The sequence below is a fragment of the Gymnodraco acuticeps genome, unplaced genomic scaffold (assembly GCF_902827175.1).
Source record: "Gymnodraco acuticeps unplaced genomic scaffold, fGymAcu1.1, whole genome shotgun sequence".
NCBI classification, from domain to species: Eukaryota; Metazoa; Chordata; class Actinopteri; order Perciformes; family Bathydraconidae; genus Gymnodraco; species Gymnodraco acuticeps.
Genome location: NW_022992346.1, coordinates 21,472 through 48,093, shown reverse-complemented (window position 1 = coordinate 48,093; position 26,622 = coordinate 21,472). Strand labels below are relative to the sequence as shown.

The following is a 26,622-nucleotide window of genomic DNA, read 5'->3' as shown; positions in this document are numbered from 1 at the left end:
CAGGTATTTGTGTTCAACATGTGAGAAGTAGAAAGTACAGGTATTTGTGTTCAACATGTAAGAAGTAGAAAGTACAGGTATTTGAGTTCAACATGTAAGAAGTAGAAAGTACAGGTATTTGTGTTCAACATGTAAGAAGTAGAAAGTACAGGTATTTGAGTTCAACATGTAAGAAGTAGAAAGTACAGGTATTTGTGTTCAACATGTAAGAAGTAGAAAGTACAGGTATTTGAGTTCAACATGTGAGAAGTAGAAAGTACAGGTATTTGAGTTCAACATGTGAGAAGTAGAAAGTACAGGTATTTGAGTTCAACATGTGAGAAGTAGAAAGTACAGGTATTTGAGTTCAACATGTGAGAAGTAGAAAGTACAGGTATTTGGGTTCAACATGTGAGAAGTAGAAAGTACAGGTATTTGTGTTCAACATGTAAGAAGTAGAAAGTCCTCTGTGCAGACTATTCTATTTACATGTATATAGACTTTTTGCACTACTTTTTATTTGTATTTAGTATTTTTGTATTCTATGATATATGTTGCTTTGTTGGAGGAGATCAGGTCAGAATAATTTCATTGCCATTTCTACACTCTAGCTGCTGAGCATATGATGATAAAACCTTTGAATCTTGAATCTTTGAAAACTGACCTCGGCCACGCTGATGCTCTGCTTCCGGCCTCGCGGTGCCTCGAAGAACAGCTGCTCTTTGTTTCCTGTGTTCACCTGCAGCAGCTTACCTGCAGGGGACACAGCTCCATGCTTACCAGGAAATACATTTCACTTTCTGTTTCTCAACATTCTGGGACTTAAATCTCAGAGAATATTAGTTTTGTTTTTCTCTTACATTTATGACTCAATCTTGGAAGTTTTTCCCCCTTGCCTCAATCTGTATTTATACTTGACCTTCACTGGCCTTCATACATAGATACATGGTATATTTCATGATTTGATTGTGTCTGTATTATTTGTGCAGACAGATTGGAATTAGCTGCAAACCATTAGCCTGTTAGCGTAGCCTTACCTCTGGAGTCCCAGTCGATGTGTGTGATGTAGCTTCCCGCTCCTTTGCAGATTCCCACCCTCTTGCTGGTCAGAACGTTGTAGATGTCCACGAAGGAGTCGTGTGACGCCACGGCCAGGTACTTCCCGGAGTCTGAAACACAAACAGCTGATGGTCACAGACGGACCAATCACACGCCGCCTCCTCACACCTGCGTGGTGCGTTCAGGTACCTTGGGAGAAGCGGATGTCCGAGATGAGCTCCCTGCGGTGGTGGAAGGTCACCATGTCCTCCAGCGTGTCAGCGTTCACCACCAGGAAGCTTCCGTCGCTCAGACCCACTGCCAGCGCCTTCCCGTCCGGAGAGAAGGCGCAGCAGCGACCTCCTGGGGGGGAGAGACTCTTTAATGAGAGGAACCATGAAGATAAAACAAATAGTCGTTATAGGCCGCAAGGTGAACCTCGAAAAGTCCTTTAGAAAAGAAATCCCGCTCCACAGAAGTGGAACTACATAATCTTTAGTTCATAAAAAAGAACGAGTCATGCTTATCCACCAAAGAAAAGTTTGTCGCTAAAATTCCTGTCAATTATTCTAGGCACGTAATTATTGGCTGAACTATTCCCTTCAAAGCGTAATAATATCTTGGTCAAAAGTAGTGCCACGGTTTGTCACGTGATCGTGCTACACCAATTGGGTAGCTGCATATTGTCAACAGAAGTGAAAGATGGCCGCCTACAGGGTTACGCTAAACCAGACCAAATGGATTCTAAACAGTGCTGTATGCTTGTTTTATGTCATGTTTTGTCATATGTCTTAATACATCACTAAGTCCGAGGTATTTGCGTTATATACGCGATATTTGTGAGAGGTTTTACTATCTGGGAACAGAGTTGACCATCGAATCAACATTGGCTAGCAGCGTTTATCAGCCAACTCCAGCTACAACAACATTCCTGGACTACCATGTTCGCATCGCTAGGTTCATTGGCTGAGCTCGTGGATTATTCCATTAGACTGAGGACTTTTTGTCCGTCTGTTGTTATTGTTATCCTGTACACGTTAAATGCACTCTTACAATAAACATGACTTGATTTCATACATAGCTGCGTCCAAGAAGGTTAACTTGTTACGTTAAGTAATTTAGATCAATAAAATGCAGTACTTATACCAATGACCATTGATTCATTTATTTACTCATTCATCATATAATAATTTGATGAATTGCATTATTATTATTATTATAGATTATTATTATAGATATATAGATTATTATTATAGATATATATAGATTATTATTATATATATATAGATTATTATTATAGATATAGATTATTATTATAGATATATATATATTATTATTATAGATATATATATTATTGTTATAGATATATATAATATATATATTATATTATTATTATTATTGTAATATGATAATATTGTATTTGTAACTTCAAAATCAATGCCACCGTTGTAAGCTTGTCCTGTACGTATTCCATCTTGTATTGGTAAAATAATCAACCTTTTCGTGCTTCACAGACGTAATATGCATGTAACAATGTTTGTGTGTTGATAATTTTGACTTTTTGAGACTTTCTGGTGCGTTTCCTCGTCCCCGCTACTCGATGAAACCATGGCGGTCGCCATTTTTTCCAAATCTGTTTGTTGATACCGGTATATGCAGCTACCCAATTGGTGTAGCACGATCACGTGACGGACCGTGGCACTACTTTTGACCAAGATATTATTACGCTTTGAAGGGACTAGTTCAGCCAATAATTACGTGCCTAGAAGAATTGACAGGAATTTTAGCGACGAACTTTTTTTTGGTGGATAAGCATGACTCGTTCTTTTTTATGAACTAAAGATTGTGTAGTTCCACTTCTGTGGAGCGGGATGAAACGATAACAGGGTTCACCTTATGGCCTATTACTGAGAGGAACCATGAAGATACAACAAGTAGTCTTTACTAAGAGGAACCATGAAGATACAACAAATAGTCTTTACTGAGAGGAACCATGAAGATACAACAAGTAGTCTTTACTGAGAGGAACCATGAAGATACAACAAGTAGTCTTTACTGAGAGGAACCATGAAGATACAACAAGTAGTCTTTACTGAGAGGAACCATGAAGATACAACAAGTAGTCTTTACTGAGAGGAACCATGAAGATACAACAAGTAGTCTTTACTGAGAGGAACCATGAAGATACAACAAATAGTCTTTACTGAGAGGAACCATGAAGATACAACAAGTAGTCTTTACTGAGAGGAACCATGAAGATACAACAAGTAGTCTTTACTGAGAGGAACCATGAAGATACAACAAGTAGTCTTTACTAAGAGGAACCATGAAGATACAACAAGTAGTCTTTAATGAGAGGAACCATGAAGATACAACAAGTAGTCTTTACTGAGAGGAACCATGAAGATACAACAAGTAGTCTTTACTGAGAGGAACCATGAAGATACAACAAGTAGTCTTTAATGAGAGGAACCATGAAGATACAACAAGTAGTCTTTACTGAGAGGAACCATGAAGATACAACAAGTAGTCTTTACTGAGAGGAACCATGAACAACAAGTAGTCTTTACTGAGAGGAACCATGAAGATACAAGTTCTTTACTGAGAGGAACCATGAAGATACAACAAGTAGTCTTTACTAAGAGGAACCATGTAGATACAACAAGTAGTCTTTACTGAGAGGAACCATGAAGATACAACAAGTAGTCTTTACTAAGAGGAACCATGAAGATACAACAAGTAGTCTTTACTGAGAGGAACCATGAAGATACAACAAGTAGTCTTTACTAAGAGGAACCATGAAGATACAACAAGTAGTCTTTAATGAGAGGAACCATGAAGATACAACAAGTAGTCTTTACTAAGAGGAACCATGAAGATACAACAAGTAGTCTTTACTGAGAGGAACCATGAAGATACAACAAGTAGTCTTTACTGAGAGGAACCATGAAGATACAACAAGTAGTCTTTACTGAGAGGAACCATGAAGATACAACAAGTAGTCTTTACTAAGAGGAACCATGAAGATACAACAAGTAGTCTTTACTAAGAGGAACCATGAAGATACAACAAGTAGTCTTTACTGAGAGGAACCATGAAGATACAACAAGTAGTCTTTACTAAGAGGAACCATGAAGATAACAACAAGTAGTCTTTACTGAGAGGAACCATGAAGATACAACAAGTAGTCTTTACTGAGAAGGAACCATGAAGATACAACAAGTAGTCTTTACTGAGAGGAACCATGAAGATACAACAAGTAGTCTTTACTGAGAGGAACCATGAAGATACAACAAGTAGTCTTTACTGATAGGAACCATGAAGATACAACAAGTAGTCTTTTACTGGAGAGAACCATGAAGATACAACAAGTTAGTCTTTACTGAGAGGAACCATGAAGATACAACAAGTAGTCTTTACTGAGAGGAAACCATGAAGAATACAACAAGTAGTCTTTACTGAGAGGAACCATGAAGATACAACAAGTAGTCTTTACTGAGAGAACCAAGAAGATACAACAAGTAGTCTTTACTAAGAGGAACCATGAAGATACAACAAGTAGTCTTTACTAAGAGGAACCATGAAGATACAACAAGTAGTCTTTAATGAGAGGAACCATGAAGATACAACAAGTAGTCTTTACTGAGAGGAACCATGAAGATACAACAAGTAGTCTTTACTGAGAGGAACCATGAGATACACCAGTAGTCCTTTACTGAGAGGAACCATGAAGATACAACAAGTAGTCTTTACTGAGAGGAACAATGAAGATACAACAAGTAGTCTTTACAGAGAGGAACCATGAAGATACAACAAGTAGTCTTTACTGAAGAGGAACCATGAAGATACAACAAGTAGTCTTTACTGAGAGGACCATGAAGATACAACAGTAGTCTTTACTAAGAGGAACCATGAAGATACAACAAGTAGTCTTTACTGAGAGGAACCATGAAGATACAACAAGTAGTCTTTACTAGAGAGGAACCATGAAGATACAACAAGTAGTCTTTACTAGAGGAACCATGAAGATAACACAGTAGTCTTTACGAGAGGAACCATGAAGATACAACAAGTAGTCTTTACTGAGAGGAACCATGAAGATACAACAAGTAGTCTTTACTAAGAGGAACCATGAAGATACAACAAGTAGTCTTTACTGAGAGGAACCATGAAGATACAACAAGTAGTCTTTACTGAGAGGAACCATGAAGATACAACAAGTAGTCTTTACTAGAGGAACCATGAAGATACAACAGTAGTCCTTTACTAAGAGGGAACCATGAAGATACAACAAGTAGTCTTTACTGAGAGGAACCATGAAGAACAACAAGTAGTATTTACTGAGAGGAACCATGAAGATACAACAATAGTCTTTACTAAGAGGAACCATGAAGATAAAACAAGTAGTCTTTACTTAAGAGGAACCATGAAGATAAACAAGTAGTCTTTACTAGATGGGAACCATGAGATACAACAAGTAGTCTTTACTGAGAGGAACCATGAAGATACACAAGTAGTCTTTACTGAGAGGAACCATGAAGATACAACAAGTAGTCTTTACTAAGAGGGAACCATGAAGATCACAACAAGTAGTCTTTTACTGAGAGGAACCATGAAGATACAACAAGTAGTCTTTAATGAGAGGAACCATGAAGATACAACAAATAGTCTTTACTAAGATGGAACCATGAAGATACAACAAGTAGTCTTTACTGAGAGGAACCATGAAGATACAACAAGTAGTCTTTACTGAGAGGAACCATGAAGATACAACAAGTAGTCTTTACTGAGAGGAACCATGAAGATACAACAAGTAGTCTTTACAGAGAGGAACAATGAAGATACAACAAGTAGTCTTTACTGAGAGGAACCATGAAGATACAACAAGTAGTCTTACTGAGAGGAACCATGAAGATACAACAAGTAGTCTTTACTAAGAGGAACCATGAAGATACAACAAGTAGTCTTTACTAAGAGGAACCATGAAGATACAACAAGTAGTCTTTACTGAGAGGAACCATGAGATACAACAAGTAGTCTTTACTGAGAGGAACCATGAAGATACAACAAGTAGTCTTTACTAAGAGGAACCATGAAGATACAACAAGTAGTCTTACTGAGAGGAACCATGAAGATACAACAAGTAGTCTTTACTAGGGGAACCATGAAGATACAACAAGTAGTCTTTACTGAGAGGAACCATGAAGATACAACAAGTAGTCTTTACTGAGAGGAACCATGAAGATACAACAAGTAGTCTTTACTGAGAGGAACCATGAAGATACAAAAAGTAGTCTTTAATGAGAGGAACCATGAAGATACAACAAATAGTCTTTACTAAGAGGAACCATGAAGATACAACAAGTAGTCTTTAATGAGAGGAACCATGAAGATACAACAAATAGTCTTTACTAAGAGGAACCATGAAGATACAACAAGTAGTCTTTACTAAGAGGAACCATGAAGATACAACAAGTAGTCTTTACTGAGAGGAACCATGAAGATACAACAAGTAGTCTTTACTAAGAGGAACCATGAAGATACAACAAGTAGTCTTTAATAAGAGGAACCATGAAGATACAACAAGTAGTCTTACTGAGAGGAACCATGAAGATACAACAAGTAGTCTTTACTGAGAGGAACCATGAAGATACAACAAGTAGTCTTTACTGAGAGGAACCATGAAGATACAACAAGTAGTCTTTAATGAGAGGAACCATGAAGATACAACAAGTAGTCTTTACTAAGAGGAACCATGAAGATACAACAAGTAGTCTTTACTGACAGGAACCATGAAGATACAACAAGTAGTCTTTACTGAGAGGAACCATGAAGATACAACAAGTAGTCTTTAATGAGAGGAACCATGAAGATACAACAAATAGTCTTTACTAAGAGGAACCATGAAGATACAACAAGTAGTCTTTACTGAGAGGAACCATGAAGATACAACAAGTAGTCTTTACTGAGAGGAACCATGAAGATACAACAAGTAGTCTTTACTGAGAGGAACCATGAAGATACAACAAGTAGTCTTTACTGAGAGGAACCATGAAGATACAACAAGTAGTCTTTACTAAGAGGAACCATGAAGATACAACAAGTAGTCTTTACTAAGAGGAACCATGAAGATACAACAAGTAGTCTTTACTGAGAGGAACCATGAAGATACAACAAGTAGTCTTTAATGAGAGGAACCATGAAGATACAACAAATAGTCTTTACTAAGAGGAACCATGAAGATACAACAAGTAGTCTTTACTGAGAGGAACCATGAAGATACAACAAGTAGTCTTTACTGAGAGGAACCATGAAGATACAACAAGTAGTCTTTACTGAGAGGAACCATGAAGATACAACAAGTAGTCTTTACTGAGAGGAACCATGAAGATACAACAAGTAGTCTTTACTGAGAGGAACCATGAAGATACAACAAGTAGTCTTTACTGAGAGGAACCATGAAGATACAACAAGTAGTCTTTACTGAGAGGAACCATGAAGATACAACAAGTAGTCTTTACTGAGAGGAACCATGAAGATACAACAAGTAGTCTTTACTAAGAGGAACCATGAAGATACAACAAGTAGTCTTTACTGACAGGAACCATGAAGATACAACCTCATTAATAGTCTTTACTGAGAGGAACCATGAAGATACAACAAGTAGTCTTTACTGAGAGGAACCATGAAGATACAACAAGTAGTCTTTACTGAGACTAACCATGAAGATACAACTACAACAAGTAGTCTTTACTGAGAGGAACCATGAAGATACAACTACAACAAGTAGTCTTTACTGAGAGGAACCATGAAGATACAACCTCAACAAGTAGTCTTTCACATGCTGATATACAAGAGAGGGAGTTACACAGTTACAAGATTGAGGAATGCCGGTTATTGTAGGTAATCATACATCCTGTCATGTACAAAATAATGACTTTTTCCTGAAAAATTCTGACTTTTTTCTGAAAATCTAAACATTCAGACTTTTTCTCAAAATTTGACATTTTCCTCAAAATGTTGACATTTTCTCAAAATTCAGACTTTTTTTCTCAAAATCTCAAAATGCTGACTTTTTCACAATATTCTGAGTTTTTCACAAAATTCGGACTTTTACACAAAATCAGATTTTTTTTTCTTTCTAAAATTCTAAAAATCCTGATTTTTTTTCGGAAAATCACAAAAATCTGACTTTTTCTAAAACAAATTGCATTTTACTGAAAATCTCAAAACTGACTTTTTCTAAAAATGTCAAATTTCTGACTTTTTTTCTCAAAATGTTGACATTTTCTCAAATTTCGGACTTTTTCACAAATTCTGACTTTTTCAAAAAAAATTCTGACTTTTCTGAATACTTTAAAATGTTAATAATCACTGGTCAACAGTCCGGTGAACAGGTGAACTGTGAACTCTCTCACCCTTCTTCAGTTTGCGGACGGCCACCATGCGATGATTGGCCGACAGCTCCCAGATCCTCAGGGTTTTGTCGTCGCTGACGGTGGCGCAGACAGGAAGTAGAGGATGAGCCGCCAGACCCCACACCTCCCCCTCCATGTGACCCTGAATACAACACAACAACAACATGAAACTCCAACAGACAGTGAATGCATCACATTGGCTTTTCAAAGACCTTTACCATGCCTTTATCTTCAGTAGACCCGACTACTGTAATAGTGTCTTCTTATTTAAATAAATAACGGTCCCTCTGACCTGCAGCAGGAGGGTCATCGGGCCGCTCTTATCGATCTCCAGGATCTCTCCATTCTTGGTGCCCAGCAGGATGTGACCGTGACCCAGAGTGATGGCTCTGATGGAGGGGTTGTCCTCCAGCAGCAGACCTGACACACATGTAAGAGAATATTTTAATCTGATCTTGATTATAGAGTTTCTTATTGTTTCTTAGAATCTGTGATACTGCAAACATCTGTAAGTATCAGTCAAAAACTCCTCTGTAAGTTGAGGTCACAGGTCAAACGCTTCTCCTATATCCGTGGGGGAAGGGTCCAGGCCTGTCTGCATTTCCTTAAGACAAGTAGATTATTGTCTCCCATCTGCTATTGATTAGGTAAACGCGGGCTTCTGTGGGCCCGCCTCTCCTCATGTTGCTGCGTGTTGGGGCTATTCGGGGGCAGAGATGATTTTGGTGGACCACAGGACAGTGTGAAACTAAGTGATCTCCCCGGCCGTATTTGTTTGTATTGTGTTCAATAAACTCTCAGTGCTTTGGCTAACGACGTTCCAGACACCTTCATTCTACCTCAACATTGCAACAACAGAAGTTTATCTTCACAATTGGCGTCACGAAACAGTACCAAGATTTCTTCAGAGACTGGTAAGTGCTATTTCAAATCTATTTGAACACTGCCTTACCAGACTCTGTGATTGACGGTATCAAAATTACCTGTGAAACTGCGCGAGTGCAATTTGTTTTGGTCTCTCTACTCTGTACATTTGGGGCATAATTATAACCTGAGAAATCGGTGTCAAATGGGGATTCTATCCTGGCCGGTTTTTCCTGTGATTGCTGCTGGGGCAAGTGCCCACAGAAGCAAGCACAGCTCATGTATAAAACAATAAGAATATTTGGGGCTAATAAATAACCTCGGAATATCGACTTTTACCGATTTCCGCTGTGTGTGGTTCCTAGAATTAAATTACTGGACAATTACACACTGCAAATATTCGGAGAGACTTTAAGGAAAGCATCAGCAAGGTGGAACTTCTGTTTTCAAAAAGCAATGTGAGGATTTGTAATTGAAACAAATCGCCGAATTCTGGAGATTTCAACGGGTTAAATCAGATCAATCCGCCTCGGGTATCTGCTCAGCCTGCAGGAGGAAGGGCGAATTCCCCTCCCCCCTGTGGTGAACGGCACACGAGGAATGTAGAACACAGAGTTGTACTTTTGTTAATCACACCATGAGCTTGAGAACTAAATTTAGCTATTAAATGGGAAGGGTGATACCAGAATATTACATTCACACTGTGTTTAATAAACTAACGGATTATTGAATTGGCTGTTGTTTAAAAAACAAAACAAAAAACAAAAAAAAGTACTGAATTAATTAAAAATCTCTGCTCTCGGTCGGTAGAGCAGTTTTACCACTACATTTGCATAGTGGTTTTGATTGAGAATAAGGTAGTTTATTGCTCATCAACAGATTACTAGTAAATATGGCTGAGAAGAGCCCATATTAAACAGATATTTCAGTGCTCCCGTTGAGGTTTCCGTAATTTCGGATTAAATTAAACTGGATGACTTTTTGGCCAGGGCGCTGATTTTGTTGCGAGTACATGTTTGTTTGTCTAATTGCAGTGTTTGTTTTATTGTACTAACCGTTAAACATGGGTAATACTGCCTCCACAAACGATTCAGTTGGTAAGAGGAAAACCATTTCACGCACAAAGACACTTACAAAAAATCCAATTGCAGAAAACCACTATACGCATTTGTTTTCTCCAAACATGCCGTCTGGAATTGTCGGAAGGACCTTGGATTGGTCTAAAGTTATGCCGTTTACATCGTTACTTTGCGAACACTCACAACAGATTAATCAGAAAGGATTGATTCAATTTGACTGGCCTCTTACAGGTAGTTTTGATATGGCCGTGTTGTGGCAGGCCTTTAAACTGGTGGAAGATAATTCTAATTGTTCATGGGATCAGAAATACATGACAGAATGTGTGAAAGCTTGGATGACTATAGCAGAAAAAAGGGGTTATGAGGAGCGGAAGAATGCAAAATCTGTTGGCAGCGAGCGAGGCTCCATTGAGCTCAAGGCGCTTATTGATAAAGTTTCTCAATGTGCAAAAAGTTGTCATTTGCTTAGCCTAGAGGCTGCTTTTGATGTAAGATCAGAAAACATGTCTAGAATTAGGGAAAGACACGGTGAAAATGTTCCAGACATTGCAAAATCAGTAATGTATGATTGGGTTAAACGACAAGGTAGATCTCCAAGCCCATCTCAGCTCATTTGTATTTTGACAGATGCGGGGCTGTTGGAAGGAAAGCAGGCTGTCTCTCTCTGTACACAAATAATTCCCGCGACAGAACTCTCAAATCCCGTTGCGAGAAACTCCGATGATGATCTGTTAATGACAACTGCCGCTATCATGAATGAAAATGGGTTGAGATATCAGACAGGACAATATAGAGAATTAGAATCGGCACACGAGGAGCAGAGTGCAGCAGCAGGGGAAGGGAATCTTTCACACGGCAGTCCGTTACAGACCCCCACTCCTCGCACTCCGCCACTCCTCTTACAAGATCATCCAGGTTCGCCGTACGGCAGCAGTTTTCCAAAACATGTCCAGCGTAAATACATCACGACAATGCAAACATCTCAGAATAATAATTCTGCAAAAACTGTGACCGCCCCGAAAATTCTGATAGGAGAGGTTCCAGTTTTTAAGCCCTGGACACCCGCTGAGGTCATTGATGTCACTAACCACGCTCCCAGTCCCACTAAAAGTCCAGATGAGTATCTGTCATGGTTGACTAATGTCTGCTCAGTTTATAACTGTTTGGTTCATGATGTTAAATAGCTGATAATCTTAACATACAAAGCAGATTGGCCCACGTGCAGAGACGAGTTTAAATTTCCTGAGTGTACGGCCGCAGGAGATTGGCCTCTGACACAGACGCGAGACATGTGGATACAAAACGTCGCCGCATTGGCTATCAGAGCATGCGCTAAGACTCACACAGATTTCTCCCAAGTGACGGCTTGTGTACAAAACTCAGCAGAAAATGTCCCAGAATTTATCCAGCGTTTCATGACAGTTTGGGACAATAATGCAGGCATTAAAAGAGAGGGTAATGATTTGTTTGCCATACAGACCTTGTTACATAATTTAATCCCAGAGACAGCTCAGGCGTACATGATGTCGACTCCCGATTGGCAAATGAAATCTTGGAAAATGACTATCACCACAATGCGTGCGTTGCATAGGAGCCAAATATTCCTTACCCCCAGAATTTCACAACTGCTTCAACAATTTCCTCAAAACACCCAGGCTTATCAAACGCAGGGACAAAACCACACACAGCAGTATCAAAATCAGGGGAGATCACAGGATTATCATGATAAGAGCAGACAGCAGCAGAACAAAAATCCCCAAAAGTTGATGCCATGTCATGTTTGCGGAGAGACCGATCACTGGGCAGGACAGTGTGATAAGCGGTGGGGGGTCCAGCAGCACACACAGCCCCCCCTTACACAGCCCCCCCTCACCCAGCCCCCCTTTTCCCAGCCCGCCCTTCCCCCCCCCCCCTTCCCCAGCAGTCCAGACATCTGGCATTAACGCAGCCTCCACGGTATGACAGACAGATCCAGGAGCAGAACGCTCAACAAAGCGGATTTAATAGAAGATAGGGGTGCCAGGAAGATATAGGATCAGATTCACAGCATTTCCCCATTCAAGCAGCAACAATTCGCCTTTCCAATAACCCGCGTGAAGATCCGATTATGCCCGTTGATTTTAGTGGTACGGCTGTAGATATTTTGATTGACAGCGGAGCCACCTTGTCTGCCGTGCGTACTAAGGAGAAAGTGTGTGAAGCAACCAATACATTTGTCACAACCATCGGTGTTGCTGGAATTTCTATGTCCGAACCCATTTCAGAGAACACTAATGTTTCAATTAATGGATCAAACGTGGAACACTCTTTCATTATTTCAGATGGAAGTCCTATTAATTTAATGGGCAGGGACTTACTATGTAAGTTACAGGCAACAATACATTGCACTTCAGACGGATTGTTTTTGACAATTCCTGACAGTAAGGTCTATCAGGCAGTCCAATTCATTCAATCATCGCGAGACAACCTTTATTGTTGGTCATTTCCAGATTTCAACATGATTTCTGTTTTCTCCACAACAGGGATTCAGAAGATTGCTAGCATTTCTCCGGTGTGTGCGTCTTTAATGTCTCTTATGCGACCTGTGTTGAATTGTCATTGCACAGCAGCCTTTAATCCGTCAGATGACTACGTGCGATCAGTAAGAGGTTTTTGCAATAGTTCAGATCGGTTGATAAGTGAACAATATTTATTCATTGGCCGACAAGGATGTGCATTACCCCTCAGGCTAACACCCTCACATCGGGGCTTTCATCTTGAAGAAACCCTCCCCTACATCACAGTGGCTGTTACGCCAGGCAGTAACCCAAAAGAGGTGGGGGCCATGGCAGCCCGCTGCCAGGCCCAGCTGGAAGCCTCACTTTCCCCTCTCTCACACACACACACACGCACCTAACGTAATTAACTTTGGAGGGGAGCATTTCCTGCTGCGTCTCGTGGAGCCAATTGCTCTTCCCCAAAGCACCTTCCTTCATTTACAACCAAACCCCCCACAGAGTATGGCCCCCCCCTCAGATTTTTCAGAAGTCCCAGCTACATTATGGGCAAAACACAAGAATCATGTTGGGTTTGTTGCCTCAGCGCCTCCACATCGAGTAACACTTAAAGCCAACGCCAGATTGCCAGCTATCAGACAGTACAATTTTCCCCATAGAGCCATTTTGGGGATTGAAGGAGTAATCCAATCTTTGCTTGATCAGGGCGTGTTAATTTACACAACCAGTCCCTGTAATACTCCAATTCTACCCATACCTAAACACAATCGCCCTGATGAGTGGCGCTTTGTCCAAGATTTGCAAGCTATTAATGCTATTGTCATTCCGACAGCTCCTATAGTGCCGGACACCAATTCGATTTTAGCTTCTCTGCCCCCGGACTCTAAGTACTACACAGTGATTGATTTATGTTCAGCGTTTTTCTCTGTTCCTCTGCATCCAGACAGCCAGTATCTGTTTGCATTTACTTTTAAAGGTAAACAAATCACATACACGCGCCTCCCACAGGGGTTTGTTGAATCTCCTACGGTGTATGCAGCAGCTGTGAGGAGATATCTGGACACTTTGGTCCTGACAGGAGGTAGTACCTTGCTTCAGTACGCAGATAACCTGTTGTTAGCTTCTCCCAATAAAGACGCCTGTCGCATCGACTCCATTCTGCTCATGAAAAGACTTTCTGAATGCGGACACAGAGCATCCCTGGCCAAGTTGCAATACTGCCAGACTGAGGTCACGTATTTGGGTCACATTCTGAGGGATGGACACCGTCTCCTCTCGCCAGCAAGGATTTGTCTGTTGAACAAAGTACCACCACCTCGCACAAAGAAGGACATGCTTTCCTTCTTGGGCATGGCAAATTATTGCAGACACTGGATTTTTGAGTATGCTGCGATGGATTCTGTCCTGCGTGCTGCCACTCTGCAGGCTGCCCCTAACATTGTTCAGTGGTCTGAGGACATGCACACTGCCTTTCAGGACTTAAAGCAGGCCCTCACATCTGCTCCTGCCCTGGGTCTACCTGATTACCATCAGCCGTTTCACCTGCACGTCCATGAGAAGGGGGGCTTTGCAACGGGCATCTTGGTGCAGAAGCATGGCTCTAATTTCCGGCCTGTTGCATACTACTCATCTCGACTGTCCCCTGTGGTGCTTGGTATGCCTTCATGCCTGCGTGCTGTGGCCGCAGTTGCGATAGTTGTAAAACAATCCTCTCCCATTGTACTGGCCAGTGACTGTGTAGTACATGTCCCACATGCAGTTTTGCATATTCTGAACACCTCTGCTACTCAGCATATGACGGCAGCAAGGCGATCTGGTTATGAAGCGGTAATTCTTTCAAGTCCACACATCACTCTTAAACGTTCCCCCCCCCTAAACCCAGCTACACTGGTGCCAATTCCAGATTTTGAAATAACACATGACTGCATCACAACGATTGACATGTCTTCCTCCCCCAGAGCTGATATGTTGCAAACCCCTATCCCTAATTCAGATATGATTCTATACACAGACGGGTCTGCGAGCAGGCCGTCTGACACAGTACACTTAGCAGGCTATGCTGTTGTGAATGACTGGGAAGTTTTAGAAAGCCGGGCCTTGCCAAATGGCACGTCAGCTCAGGCTGCAGAGTTGTATGCTCTGCTCAGGGCGTGTATTTTGGCTCAAGGTAGAGTTGCAACCATTTTCACAGACTCCAGGTATGCATTTGGTGTGTGCCATGATTTTGGTGTCTTGTGGAAAATGCGCGGTTTCTTAACATCGGCTGGTAAGCCTATTCAACATCATGCGTTAGTAGCTGAGCTATTAGACGCTATCCTGCTCCCTGCACAGCTAGCAGTAGTTAAATGCGCTGCTCACACAAATTCTAATGATCCTATTTCGCGTGGAAATGCGTTAGCCGACACCGCGGCTAAACAAGCAGCAGTTTCCTCCTCTTCTATGGTGCTCCAATGCCCCTCGACACAACCCGCAGAAACCATTTGTTTGCCTTCCTGTAATGATGTCGCAGACATGCAAGCCCGCGCTGATGTTAGGGAGAAAGATTTATGGCTAAGACGAGGTTGTACACTTGACGCTGAGTCCAGCTTGTGGCTCCACCCAGACGGCCGGATGGTCTGTCCCCGTTCATTCCTCCATGTTTTGGCACATGTTGCACATGGCAAATCACATGTAGGAAAAGGAGGGATGAATGGGATTATAAAGTCACAATGGTTTGCTCCAGGCATTACACTAGCTACACAGACACTCGTAGATAGATGCATGATATGCCAGCAGACAAGAAGAAGAAAAGGTCCAGTTCAGCATGAACATTTACCGCCCCCCTCGGGGCCCTTTGTAAATATGCAAATTGACTTTTCGCACATGCCACCATGCCAAGGATTCAAATATATTTTGGTGATAGTGTGCCAGTTCTCCAAATGGGTAGAGGCCTACCCTACCAGAAAAGAAGACGCCAGAACAGTTGTAAAGTGTCTTCTCAAAGATGTTGTCCCTAGATTTGGTGTTCCAGCAGGGATTAACAGTGACAGAGGTCCAGCATTCATTTCTAAGATAACCCAGAGTCTAGCTACAGTGTTAGGGTTCAAATGGCAATTGCATGTTCCCTATCATCCACAGAGCTCAGGCCAGGTTGAGAGAATGAACTTGACTATAAAGGAGAAACTCACTAAAACAATGTTGACCACAGGACTAAAATGGGTAGACGCGCTGCCGCTAGTTCTGTGCTCAATCAGAAACTCACCAAATGCAACGACAGGGCTCAGCCCACACGAAATATTGATGGGAAGGCCAATGTTCACAGGATCTAGCCCCCCAGTAATACCCCACAGACTCACTCTTTTGTGGACATGACTAACTATGTCAAATATCTAACTGACATGCTGAGAAAGTTTCACAGGCAGGTGGCTGACAGGCTCCCCCAGCCTGGTGAGGAGCCCACCCACCCTTTTCAGATTGGTGATAATGTACTAATCAAATCGCTTGAAAAAGATTCTTTGTCTCCCAGGTGGAAAGGTCCTTTCCAGGTATTAATAGTAACCAGAACAGCCCTGAGAGTACAAGGTAGAGCGGAGTGGATTCACGCTTCAAGATGTCATCTCTCTCCTCTACCGGATGCTGGCGTGTGAAGGCAGTCATCATCATCGTCGTTCTAGGGTTACTGTACCTGGCGAAGAACGCCCTGCTAGATGAAGCTGTGAAAATCCCAACGACAGGTGGAGAGGGCTCTCGCCCGTCTGAGGGAGAAAATAAGGTGCTCTTATCTAAGAGCGCAGACGACTTGACCACTCAGGGTCCAGACCCTGAGGGCAAAACAACACCAACGGGCAAAGCAGTGCCTAGCGACAAGGACAGGTTGTATCCAAACACCACACAGACATTCAGTATGGTGCAAGAGACACAAAGAGAGAGAAAAGGAGGGAGAATAAGGAGGATTGTCTCCCTCCCTGATCATAAGTGCAAAAATGCAATGTAATGTAATAAGTCAGAGACTATTTCCTTTAACTGCCCAATTTCAATATGTGACTCATCTAACTGTATTATTGTGTTTCCTGTGTCCTCAGTTTACCCAACATGGGAGATATATCCAAAGAACCAGGACTCTTGGTTCAGAGTCGCACCAGAGGGGGTAAGGATGGCTCTTAACACCATCGAAGAAATGCCCCCAGAACTGTGGTGTAGCACTGTATAACAGTTCAAGACACTGATAAGGGATAAGGTAAAATGCACAATGAGGAAGCCAGATTACCGGGTTCCCAATCCAGGTGATACTGCATGCACATTTACTGGACCAGATAGCAAAACAAATGTTCCATCTACTCCACTTAAACAATCAGGAGGTGATGTTACTCCACTTAAACAATCAGAAGGTGAGGTAGATTCTTCAAAAAAGGCCTTAATTACTCCTTTTAAACAAACTAAAACTATTTCTGCAGTAAGTTTAATGTTAGACTACGCACATGAACGTAATGTTAGCAACTGTTGGCTGTGCCAAAATATGCCAGAATCAATGCATTCTCCCATGTTTAGCCCAATTCCTTTCACAAAAGCTGATTACGGTTTAGTAAGCTGGAATGACATAGCATCCAGAATTAGCGACGAGGCGGAGGATTGTTATACTCCTTCCTACCCAATAGACTCTGAACAACCCTTACAATACAAGGGCTTAGTCTCTCTCATTGTTGATACAGTAAATAAAGATTACCTGCCTGACGGTTTCAAACGGTTGATGTTTTTAAAACTAATATATATGAAGAAATACGTTAACCTAGCTTTTGAATATAGATTCCAGTTAGCTCTAGCTCAGACTAATTGTTCGGCTAACGTCACAAGTCCATGCATAATGCAACCACACACACCCACTTTGTTAGTTGAAGCTTTGGTAACAGTTGTGCCCTGGTTCGGCTCTAGAACAGTGGACTCCGTTGAGGTTAAAATACATGACTGTACGCAGCCAATACCCTTAGGCAAGCCCCCTACACGTGACTGCTCAGTATATGTTCCCCCAATTGTTGTGCATGAATGGAAGAATGTGTCCATCTGCTTCCAGAATGCAGTAGGATCTCACACCTCTCCTGATGTGGGACACAGCGACTGTAACGCCATAGTGAGAGTAAATTTAGCCAGAATTCCCCTCCCACAGAGAGTTTACTTAGTTTGTGGGGACCGGGCCTATGGCTGTGTGCCATATGACGTTTTTTATGGTACCTGTTATCTAGCCTACCTAATCCCTTTAATCCGTAAAGTAGAGGCTAAGGAGATCACAGCGATTCTTCCCTCTCTACACAGGAACAGCAGGTCAATTACACAAGGACAAAAGATAGCTAACCTATTCTTGCCTTGGTACGGTATTTATGTTACTCAGCAGGAAATTGTGGTCCTTTCAAAAGTGGTAGAACACCATCTAAATGTATCCAACACAGCGATGTTAGCTGAACACAAAGAATTGCAGGAAGTTAGGACAGTAGCACTACAGAATCGTATGGCGCTTGACCTCCTCTTAGCTGCCCAAGGAGGAACATGCAAGGTGATAGGATCTGAGTGCTGTTCTTTTATTTCTGATGCCACACCTGAAGTTATGGACATGGCTCATGATACTGCCAGGGGAATAAAAGAATTGCATGAAACTCATGGGTTTACATTTGGGGAATTAAGTGGAAACTTTGGATCTTGGGGAGCGGGGTTGGTTAAATTTGTTGTTACTGTTTCAGTGTTTATCTTGGTTGTGCTAATCCTAGTGATCTGTTTGATCACTGTAGTTAAATTAGCCATACGAAGGGTTGCCAAGACTGCCCTCCAGGCCCCACAAAGACTAGTTGGGCATTCGACTGTAAAGGACACAATATTAATGTACAATGCCGAGCTTCCGGATCCCTGGGTCTCCATCGTGATCTCTGACCCGTGGGTACCTCCATTCAGCGATTGAGATGTTGTTTAAAGTTGATATTCTGAATAAAGAACAGAGGTTTTGATAATTGATTACAGTTGATACACTGGATTAAAGGACAAATGTCTGATTTTTCCTATTCAGGTTGTTATACAAATAAAATGTCTGATTTTTCCTTTTCAGATTTTGAACAAATGTATTTGAATGAAATAAATGTATCACTAAGTGCCTTACTCTTGAATAAAGCGTAATGAAGTAAACGTAAAGTAATGTTAAAGATTGAGGACACTGTAACTTTACAGATTACAGATTGATCGATTCATCACTGTGAATTTATACCTTAACTAGGAACCTTAGCTGGATCTCTCATGATTCTGATTTATACCTCAATTGGATTTCTCATAATCCTAAATTCTAATTGTGTTTTTAATAAGTAATTGCCTTAAAGTAAATCTTTGAGATGTAAGCTGATTTAGAATTTGTGTTTGATGAATGAGATTAACTGAATGATAAATGATAAAAGATCTTATTTTTGAAACATATATTTTGCTATAATATTTTGTATCCCATGTGTTTATTATTGTGCCTTTTGACAAAAGATGCCAAGCACTGAAGAGAGATGATTTTTATTATGATTGACTGTGTTCAATCATGGTGATTGAAGTGTTTTCAATTCTGTTTACTTTTGATGTAATTAATGGGAGTGAGCCCACACAACTCTGAAGACGCTTATTGATTTAAGTATTGACTGAAATATTCTTAGACTAATGTTAATTGGTTATCAATAGATTGATAAAAAGAGTGAATCTGTAAGAGAATATTTTAATCTGATCTTGATTATAGAGTTTCTTATAGTTTCTTAGAATCTGTGATACTGCAAACATCTGTTTGTAAGTATCAGTCAAAGACTCCTCTGTAGGTTGAGGTCACAGGTCAAACGCTTCTCCTATATCCGTGGGGGGAAGGTTTCAGGCCTGTCTGCATTTCCTTAAGACAAGTAGATTATTGTCTCCCATCTGCTATTGATTAGGTAAACGCGGGCTTCTGTGGGCCCGCCTCTCCTCATGTTGCTGCGTGTTGGGGCTATTCGGGGGCAGAGATGATTTTGGTGGACCACAGGACAGTGTGAAACTAAGTGATCTCCCCGGCCGTATTTGTTTGTATTGTGTTCAATAAACTCTCAGTGCTTTGGCTAACGACGTTCCAGACACCTTCATTCTACCTCAACATTGCAACAACAGAAGTTTATCTTCACAACACACACATTATATATGTTATACTCTGGGGGGAAACTGGATGAGTAGTATAGGCAATGCCTGTTGTTGAGATCTTCATAGTATGTTGAATACTTAAAACGAAAGTTAATTATAATCAAGTATAATCAATTATATTCTTGTATAACTCACAATGAAAATGTTTCATATGTTATGTTTTTCTATATTTACAGTATAAACCAAGTGGTTTGTTAAGTTGAGTGTAAGGCCTATAATGATTTATGGGTGTCACTGATAAGGGAGAAGGCAGTTTCTTCCCTCTTCACTCACAGGGAGGGAGCTCCGGACTTAAGGAGAAATACATTGAGGTCTCAAAAAGGTAGTTATGTCATAGCCGAGAATAATATTTTGCAAGTCCTGCAGAGTAGGGGTCATGTCCTTTTTACTAGGGCCGGGACTCTATTAAAAAAATTAATCTAATTAATTAGAGGCTTTGTAATTAATTAATCTAAATTAATCGCATTTTTAATCACATATAAATATTTGACCTGAGAACAGTGAGAAGCAATTTTTTTCACATGGATTTTAGTATACGATTAGGCGCATTCACACCGCAGTTTTTTTCCCACAAAGGTTCATGAGAATTTAGTTCATGAGAAATCTTTGAACCTGGGGGTGGATTAGGCAAATGAAGCCGCTGACGTCACTTCTTCTTCTTCTGCTTTGGGTTTACTGGCAGGCCGCAAACCACTTCACGGCGTATACTGCCGCCCAAAGTCCCCGGCCGGAAGTCCCCGGAGTTGGGGACTGGCTTCAGTAGAAGCTGCTGGGAGTCCCAGCAGCCTTCCGAGTAAATCGCCAGAACGCCGACACCTCCTCATCTCCACCGCTCCCATGTTTTATTTTGTGTTGCCATAAGTTAGTCTCTCTGCGTTTCTGCGCTGGGCTAATGCTAATAATGCTAATGCGAGGATAATAAAATGGCGGCTTCACAAAACTTTTTGGGAGTTTTACGGGGCGTGGTTTGCAATCCGCCCAGCCAATCAGACATATAGCTCTTTTCTGACAAGAGAGCCGTACGAAAGTCCCTGCTCTCTAGCAGCTCTCTGCTCTCTAGCAGGGACTTTCGTGGGGGTAAAAAGGTTCTCATGAACTAATTTTAGTACCGGCTCTTTTTGGTGTGAACGCGATAAAAGAGGCTAACGTCCACACTAGCTTCCACGCTAGCTGCTATATGTTTTTGCATTGAGGTGATACTTGAGGCTTGATGTGCTGCGGTGATATGCGAATTCCTTTTTGCATAATTTGCACACAACCGTGCTCTTATCGACGCTTCCATCCGTCCGTTTTTAAAACAACATTTCCCACTGTTGTTCACTGTGGTTTGTTGTTGTCTGAAGTCATGAACGTTAGTTGGTGCTCCAGTATAATCGGTACGCCTGAAACTCATCCAGTGAGAAACGTTCCGCGGTGCAAAAATAAGTGCGATTAAAAATGCGTTAATTTTTTTAACGCGTTAATTTTTGTGTAATTAATTAATCTTAATTAACGCGTTAAAGTCCCGGCCCTACTTTTTACACAAACATGGGAAGGTGTGTCTTATGCCATAGCCAATAGAATATGTCTGGTCATGTCCAGTCCTGTACATCAGAGGCCATGCCCAGTTTTCCACAAATATGGGTGTGGAGGAGGTGTTTTGGGGGTTTTCCATCCGGTTTTTGAGCATAAAGATACTGGCGGAGAGAGAGAGAGAGAGAGGGGGGGGGGGGGGGGGGGTTCCCCTGGTATACTCTCTCCCGGTAAAAGCGCTGTCCCTCAGAGCTGGGTTAATAGCTCTCGGTAAGGTTCTCTCAGACTTGGTCAATATCTCTCAACATTTCTTGGTTGAATGCTGAGTGAATTACTTTGTGAAATGAGTGCAATGAATTGATGTTTGTTGAATGTTAGTACCCTGCGACCTGTGAGGAAAGGCCCTCCGAATTCATGCGGGACTAGTTGAAGTATACGAATGTCGAAATGAGAAAATGAATTGATTTGGTGAATGAAAGGTTGAATGTGCTTTTTATTATCACCGGTCTTTTATGAGGAAATGCCTCTAAATTCTATCGGGAGATTTTAAAAATCACAAACTGAATTGGGCAGTTGAAGTTAAAAATTATGGTAATAAATGTAAAACTGTGAATTAAAGTTTCATATTAGAACATGATCACAGCATGATAGGTTTAGTATGATTATAATGTTGTAAAGAGAGAAGGTAAAAACCCTGTATTAGTTTGGACCTATTTTTCTTCAAATAAACTGATCCCACCTTTTGGACTGGGACAACAAGACATCTGTGCTCTCCTCTCCTGCTTCAAAGGTGAGACTGCACCATGCCACACTCACACTTAGGTAGGAGCACACTCCATTTACTGATATCAAAATCCTTCAGGATCGCTTCAACAGATTTAAAAGAGTTGTCTGAATTGAAACAGCAGTTCATTGAACCTGGTTCTTCAGGAGTTAATAGAGGTGAGATCTTGCTGACGTTGGTGGATCTGAGCCAAGCAGTAAACTTACAGAGACTCAATATCTTCGGAAAGGTCAATTAGTAGGTCAGAGTCATTTCCCGGAATAAATTATCAGCCCTCACCGACTCTTACACTGTGTTTTAACATGTTCTTACTTAGTTCAGTTTTTATTTGACTGTATTTACTTGTTTAAAATGACATTTGTTGTAGGTTGACTTATAACATCTGTCCAGGAACTACAGATGAAAAAGAGCCTCTTGGCACATTGACAGAAATTATGATTAATGTGCACTGTCCCTGTTAAATAAGACCTCTCTGAGACCTTTGGAGGCGGGGGACAGCGCGGCCCTCTTGATGGCGTACGTCTTCAGACATCTCTCGAACATGTCGTCCCACAGCTCCACGATGCCGTCCTTCCCCCCCGTCACAAAGCCCTGGACAGTGAACGCACCACGAGACCGGAAACAAAAACAGAGGCAGAAATAAAGTTTATTCATACAGCACCGTTCAACACAAGGCAATTCAAAGTGCTTTACAAAAATGAAAGACATTAAGAGCCTTGAGAAACATATTATTAAATGGCATTTTAAAACACTAATTTAAAAGCAAAGATAATAAAACATGAATAACAGGTACATGAATAAAAGTTACAGTGCAGTGTGAGATATGAATAGTTCAATTAAAGGAAATTAAAAGTCTTCTTGCTGGATCTAAAAGTAGTCTTCGTTGCAGAGGACCTGCAGGTTTCTGGGAGTTTGTTCCAGATGTTTGGAGCATAACAACTGAACTTCTCCAGGTTTAGATCTGACTCTGGGGACAGAGAGCAGACCAGAAGACCTGAGAGATCTGACTCTGGGGACAGAGAGCAGACCTGAAGACCTGAGAGATCTGACTCTGGGGACAGAGAGCAGACCAGAAGACCTGAGAGATCTGACTCTGGGGACAGAGAGCAGACCTGAAGACCTGAGAGATCTGACTCTGGGGACAGAGAGCAGACCAGAAGACCTGAGAGATCTGACTCTGGGGACAGAGAGCAGACCAGAAGACCTGAGAGATCTGACTCTGGGGACAGAGAGCAGACCTGAAGACCTGAGAGATCTGACTCTGGGACAGAGAGCAGACCAGAACCTGAGAGATCTGACTCTGGGGACAGAGAGCAGACCTGAAGATCTGAGGGATCTGACTCTGGGGACAGAGAGAGACCTGAAGACCTGACCTGAGACCTGAAAACCTGACGGAGACAGAGCAGACCTGAAGACCTGAGACCTTATTCTGGAGACAGAGAGCAGACCTGAAGACCTGAAAACCTGACTCTGGAGACAGGGAGCAGACCAGAAGACCTGAGAGTTCTGGATGGTTCATCATTTAGCAGTTGGTCAGAAATGTATTTTGGGCCCAAACCATTCAATGCTTTATAAACCAGCAGTAGTATTTAGAAATTCGTTGACACACAGGAACCAGTGTAAAGACTTCAGAACTGGACTGATCCTCTTTCTTAGTGTTGGTGAGGAACCAGTATAAAGACTTCAGAACTGGACTGATCCTCTTTCTTAGTGTCAGTGAGGAACCAGTGTAAAGACTTCAGAACTGGACTGATCCTCTTTCTTAGTGTTGGTGAGGAACCAGTATAAAGACTTCAGAACTGGACTGATCCTCTTTCTTAGTGTCAGTGAGGAACCAGTGTAAAGACTTCAGAACTGGACTGATCCTCTTTCTTAGTGTCAGTGAGGAACCAGTGTAAAGACCTCAGAACTGGACTGATCATCTTTCTTAGTGTCAGAGAGGAACCAGTGTAAAGACTTCAAAACTGGACTGATCCTCTTTCTTAATGTTAGAGAGGAACCAGTGTAAAGACCTCAGAACTGGACTGATCCACTTTCTTAGTATCAGTGAGGAACCAGTGTAAAGACCTCAGAACTGGACTGATCCACTTTATTAGTGTTAGAGAGGAACCAGTGTAAAGACCTCAGAACTGGACTGATCCACTTTCTTAGTGTCAGAGAGGAACCAGTGTAAAGACCTCAGAACTGGACTGATCCTCTTTCTTAGTGTTAGAGAGGAACCAGTGTAAAGACCTCAGAACTGGACTGATCCTCTTTCTTAATGTTAGAGAGAAACCAGTGTAAAGACCTCAGAACTGGACTGATCCACTTTCTTAGTGTCAGAGAGGAACCAGTGTAAAGACCTCAGAACTGGACTGATCCACTTTCTTAGTGTCAGAGAGGAACCAGTGTAAAGACCTCAGAACTGGACTGATCCTCTTTCTTAGTGTTAGAGAGGAACCAGTGTAAATACCTCATAACTGGACTGATCCTCTTTCTTAGTGTTAGAGAGGAACCAGTGTAAAGACTTCAGAACTGGACTGATCCTCTTTCTTAGTGTCAGTGAGGAACCAGTGTAAAGACCTCAGAACTGGACTGATCCTCTTTCTTAGTGTCAGTGAGGAACCAGTGTAAAGACCTCAGAACTGGACTGATCCTCTTTCTTAGTGTCAGAGAGGAACCAGTGTAAAGACTTCAGAACTGGACTGATCCACTTTCTTAGTGTCAGAGAGGAACCAGTGAAAATACTTCAGAACTGGACTGATCCTCTTTCTTAGTGTCAGTGAGGAACCAGTGTAAAGACTTCAGAACTGGACTGATCCACTTTCTTAGTGTCAGAGAGGAACCAGCGTAAAGACTTCAGAACTGAACTGATCCACTTTCTTAGTGTTGGAGAGGAACCAGTGTAAAGACTTCAGAACTGGACTGATCCACTTTCTTAGTGTCAGTGAGGAACCAGTGTAAAGACTTCAGAATTGGACTGATCCACTTTCTTAGTGTTGGAGAGGAACCAGTGTAAAGACTTCAGAACTGGACTGATCCACTTTCTTAGTGTCAGTGAGGAACCAGTGTAAAGACCTCAGAACTGGACTGATCCTCTTTCTTAGTGTCAGTGAGGAACCAGTGTAAATACTTCAGAACTGGACTGATCCACTTTCTTAGTGTCAGTGAGGAACCAGTGTAAATACTTCAGAACTGGACTGATCCTCTTTCTTAGTGTCAGAGAGGAACCAGTGTAAAGACTTCAGAACTGGACTGATCCACTTTCTTAGTGTCAGTGAGGAACCAGTGTAAAGACTTCAGAACTGGACTGATCCACTTTTTTAGTGTCAGAGAGGAACCAGTGTAAAGACTTCAGAACTGAACTGATCCACTTTCTTAGTGTCAGAGAGGAACCAGTGTAAAGACCTCGGAACTGGACTGATCCACTTTCTTAGTGTTAGTGAGGAACCAGTGTAAAGACTTCAGAACTGGACTGATCCTCTTTCTTAGTGTTAGTGAGGAACCAGTGTAGAGACTTCAGAACTGGACTGATCCTCTTTCTTAGTGTCAGTGAGGAACCAGTATAAAGACTTCAGAACTGGACTGATCCACTTTCTTAGTGTTAGTGAGGAACCAGTGTAAATACTTCAGAACTGGACTGATCCACTTTCTTAGTGTCAGAGAGGAACCAGTGTAAAGACTTCAGAACTGAACTGATCCACTTTCTTAGTGTTGGAGAGGAACCAGTGTAAAGACCTCAGAACTGGACTGATCCACTTTCTTAGTGTTAGTGAGGAACCAGTGTAAAGACTTCAGAACTGGACTGATCCACTTTCTTAGTGTTAGTGAGGAACCAGTGTAAAGACCTCAGAACTGGACTGATCCTCTTTCTTAGTGTCAGAGAGGGACCAGTGTAAAGACCTCAGAACTGGACTGATCCACTTTCTTAGTGTTAATGAGGACTCGAGCAGCGTTCAGTCATAAAGTCTAAACTCTGCTGCAGCTCTCAGTGTAGAGAGTCAAACATAATCTAACTCTATCCTCAGTCTGAGTCTTTACTCTCAAAGTATTGACAATTGTATTCGTATTTAAGTGTGACCTTGTCCAGGGAACACATGGCGAACACGGGCCCGTCGTGCGCTTTGATGGTCTTGATGAGCGTGGTGTCTCTCCAGATGTAGACGTCTCCATTGGTCGCTCCCGAGAACACCAGGTCCTCCGATCGACCGTAACACGCCGACATCATCGTCTCCTGCTTCCCCAGGTTCCCAAAGATCCCCCGTTTAAACGTGAGGCCGCCCCCTGCAGGACGGGAGGCGTTACTCAGGACACAGAAC

The 26,622-nt window shown here is 41.7% G+C and overlaps 1 protein-coding gene across 1 annotated transcript in view; it reads right to left on the bottom strand.

The window, feature by feature from the left end:
- Nucleotides 1-643: 643 nt before the first annotated feature.
- The window catches only part of LOC117541592 (echinoderm microtubule-associated protein-like 6), a gene marked incomplete at both ends in the record, with an annotated part of 47,370 nt that continues 21,391 nt past the window's right edge, over nt 644-26,622 (bottom strand). The window contains 7 exon segments of the mRNA XM_034208803.1: nt 644-732; nt 1,017-1,148; nt 1,228-1,380; nt 8,436-8,577; nt 8,728-8,855; nt 22,804-22,915; nt 26,385-26,587. Of these exon segments, the coding sequence (XP_034064694.1) occupies nt 644-732; nt 1,017-1,148; nt 1,228-1,380; nt 8,436-8,577; nt 8,728-8,855; nt 22,804-22,915; nt 26,385-26,587 (959 nt within the window).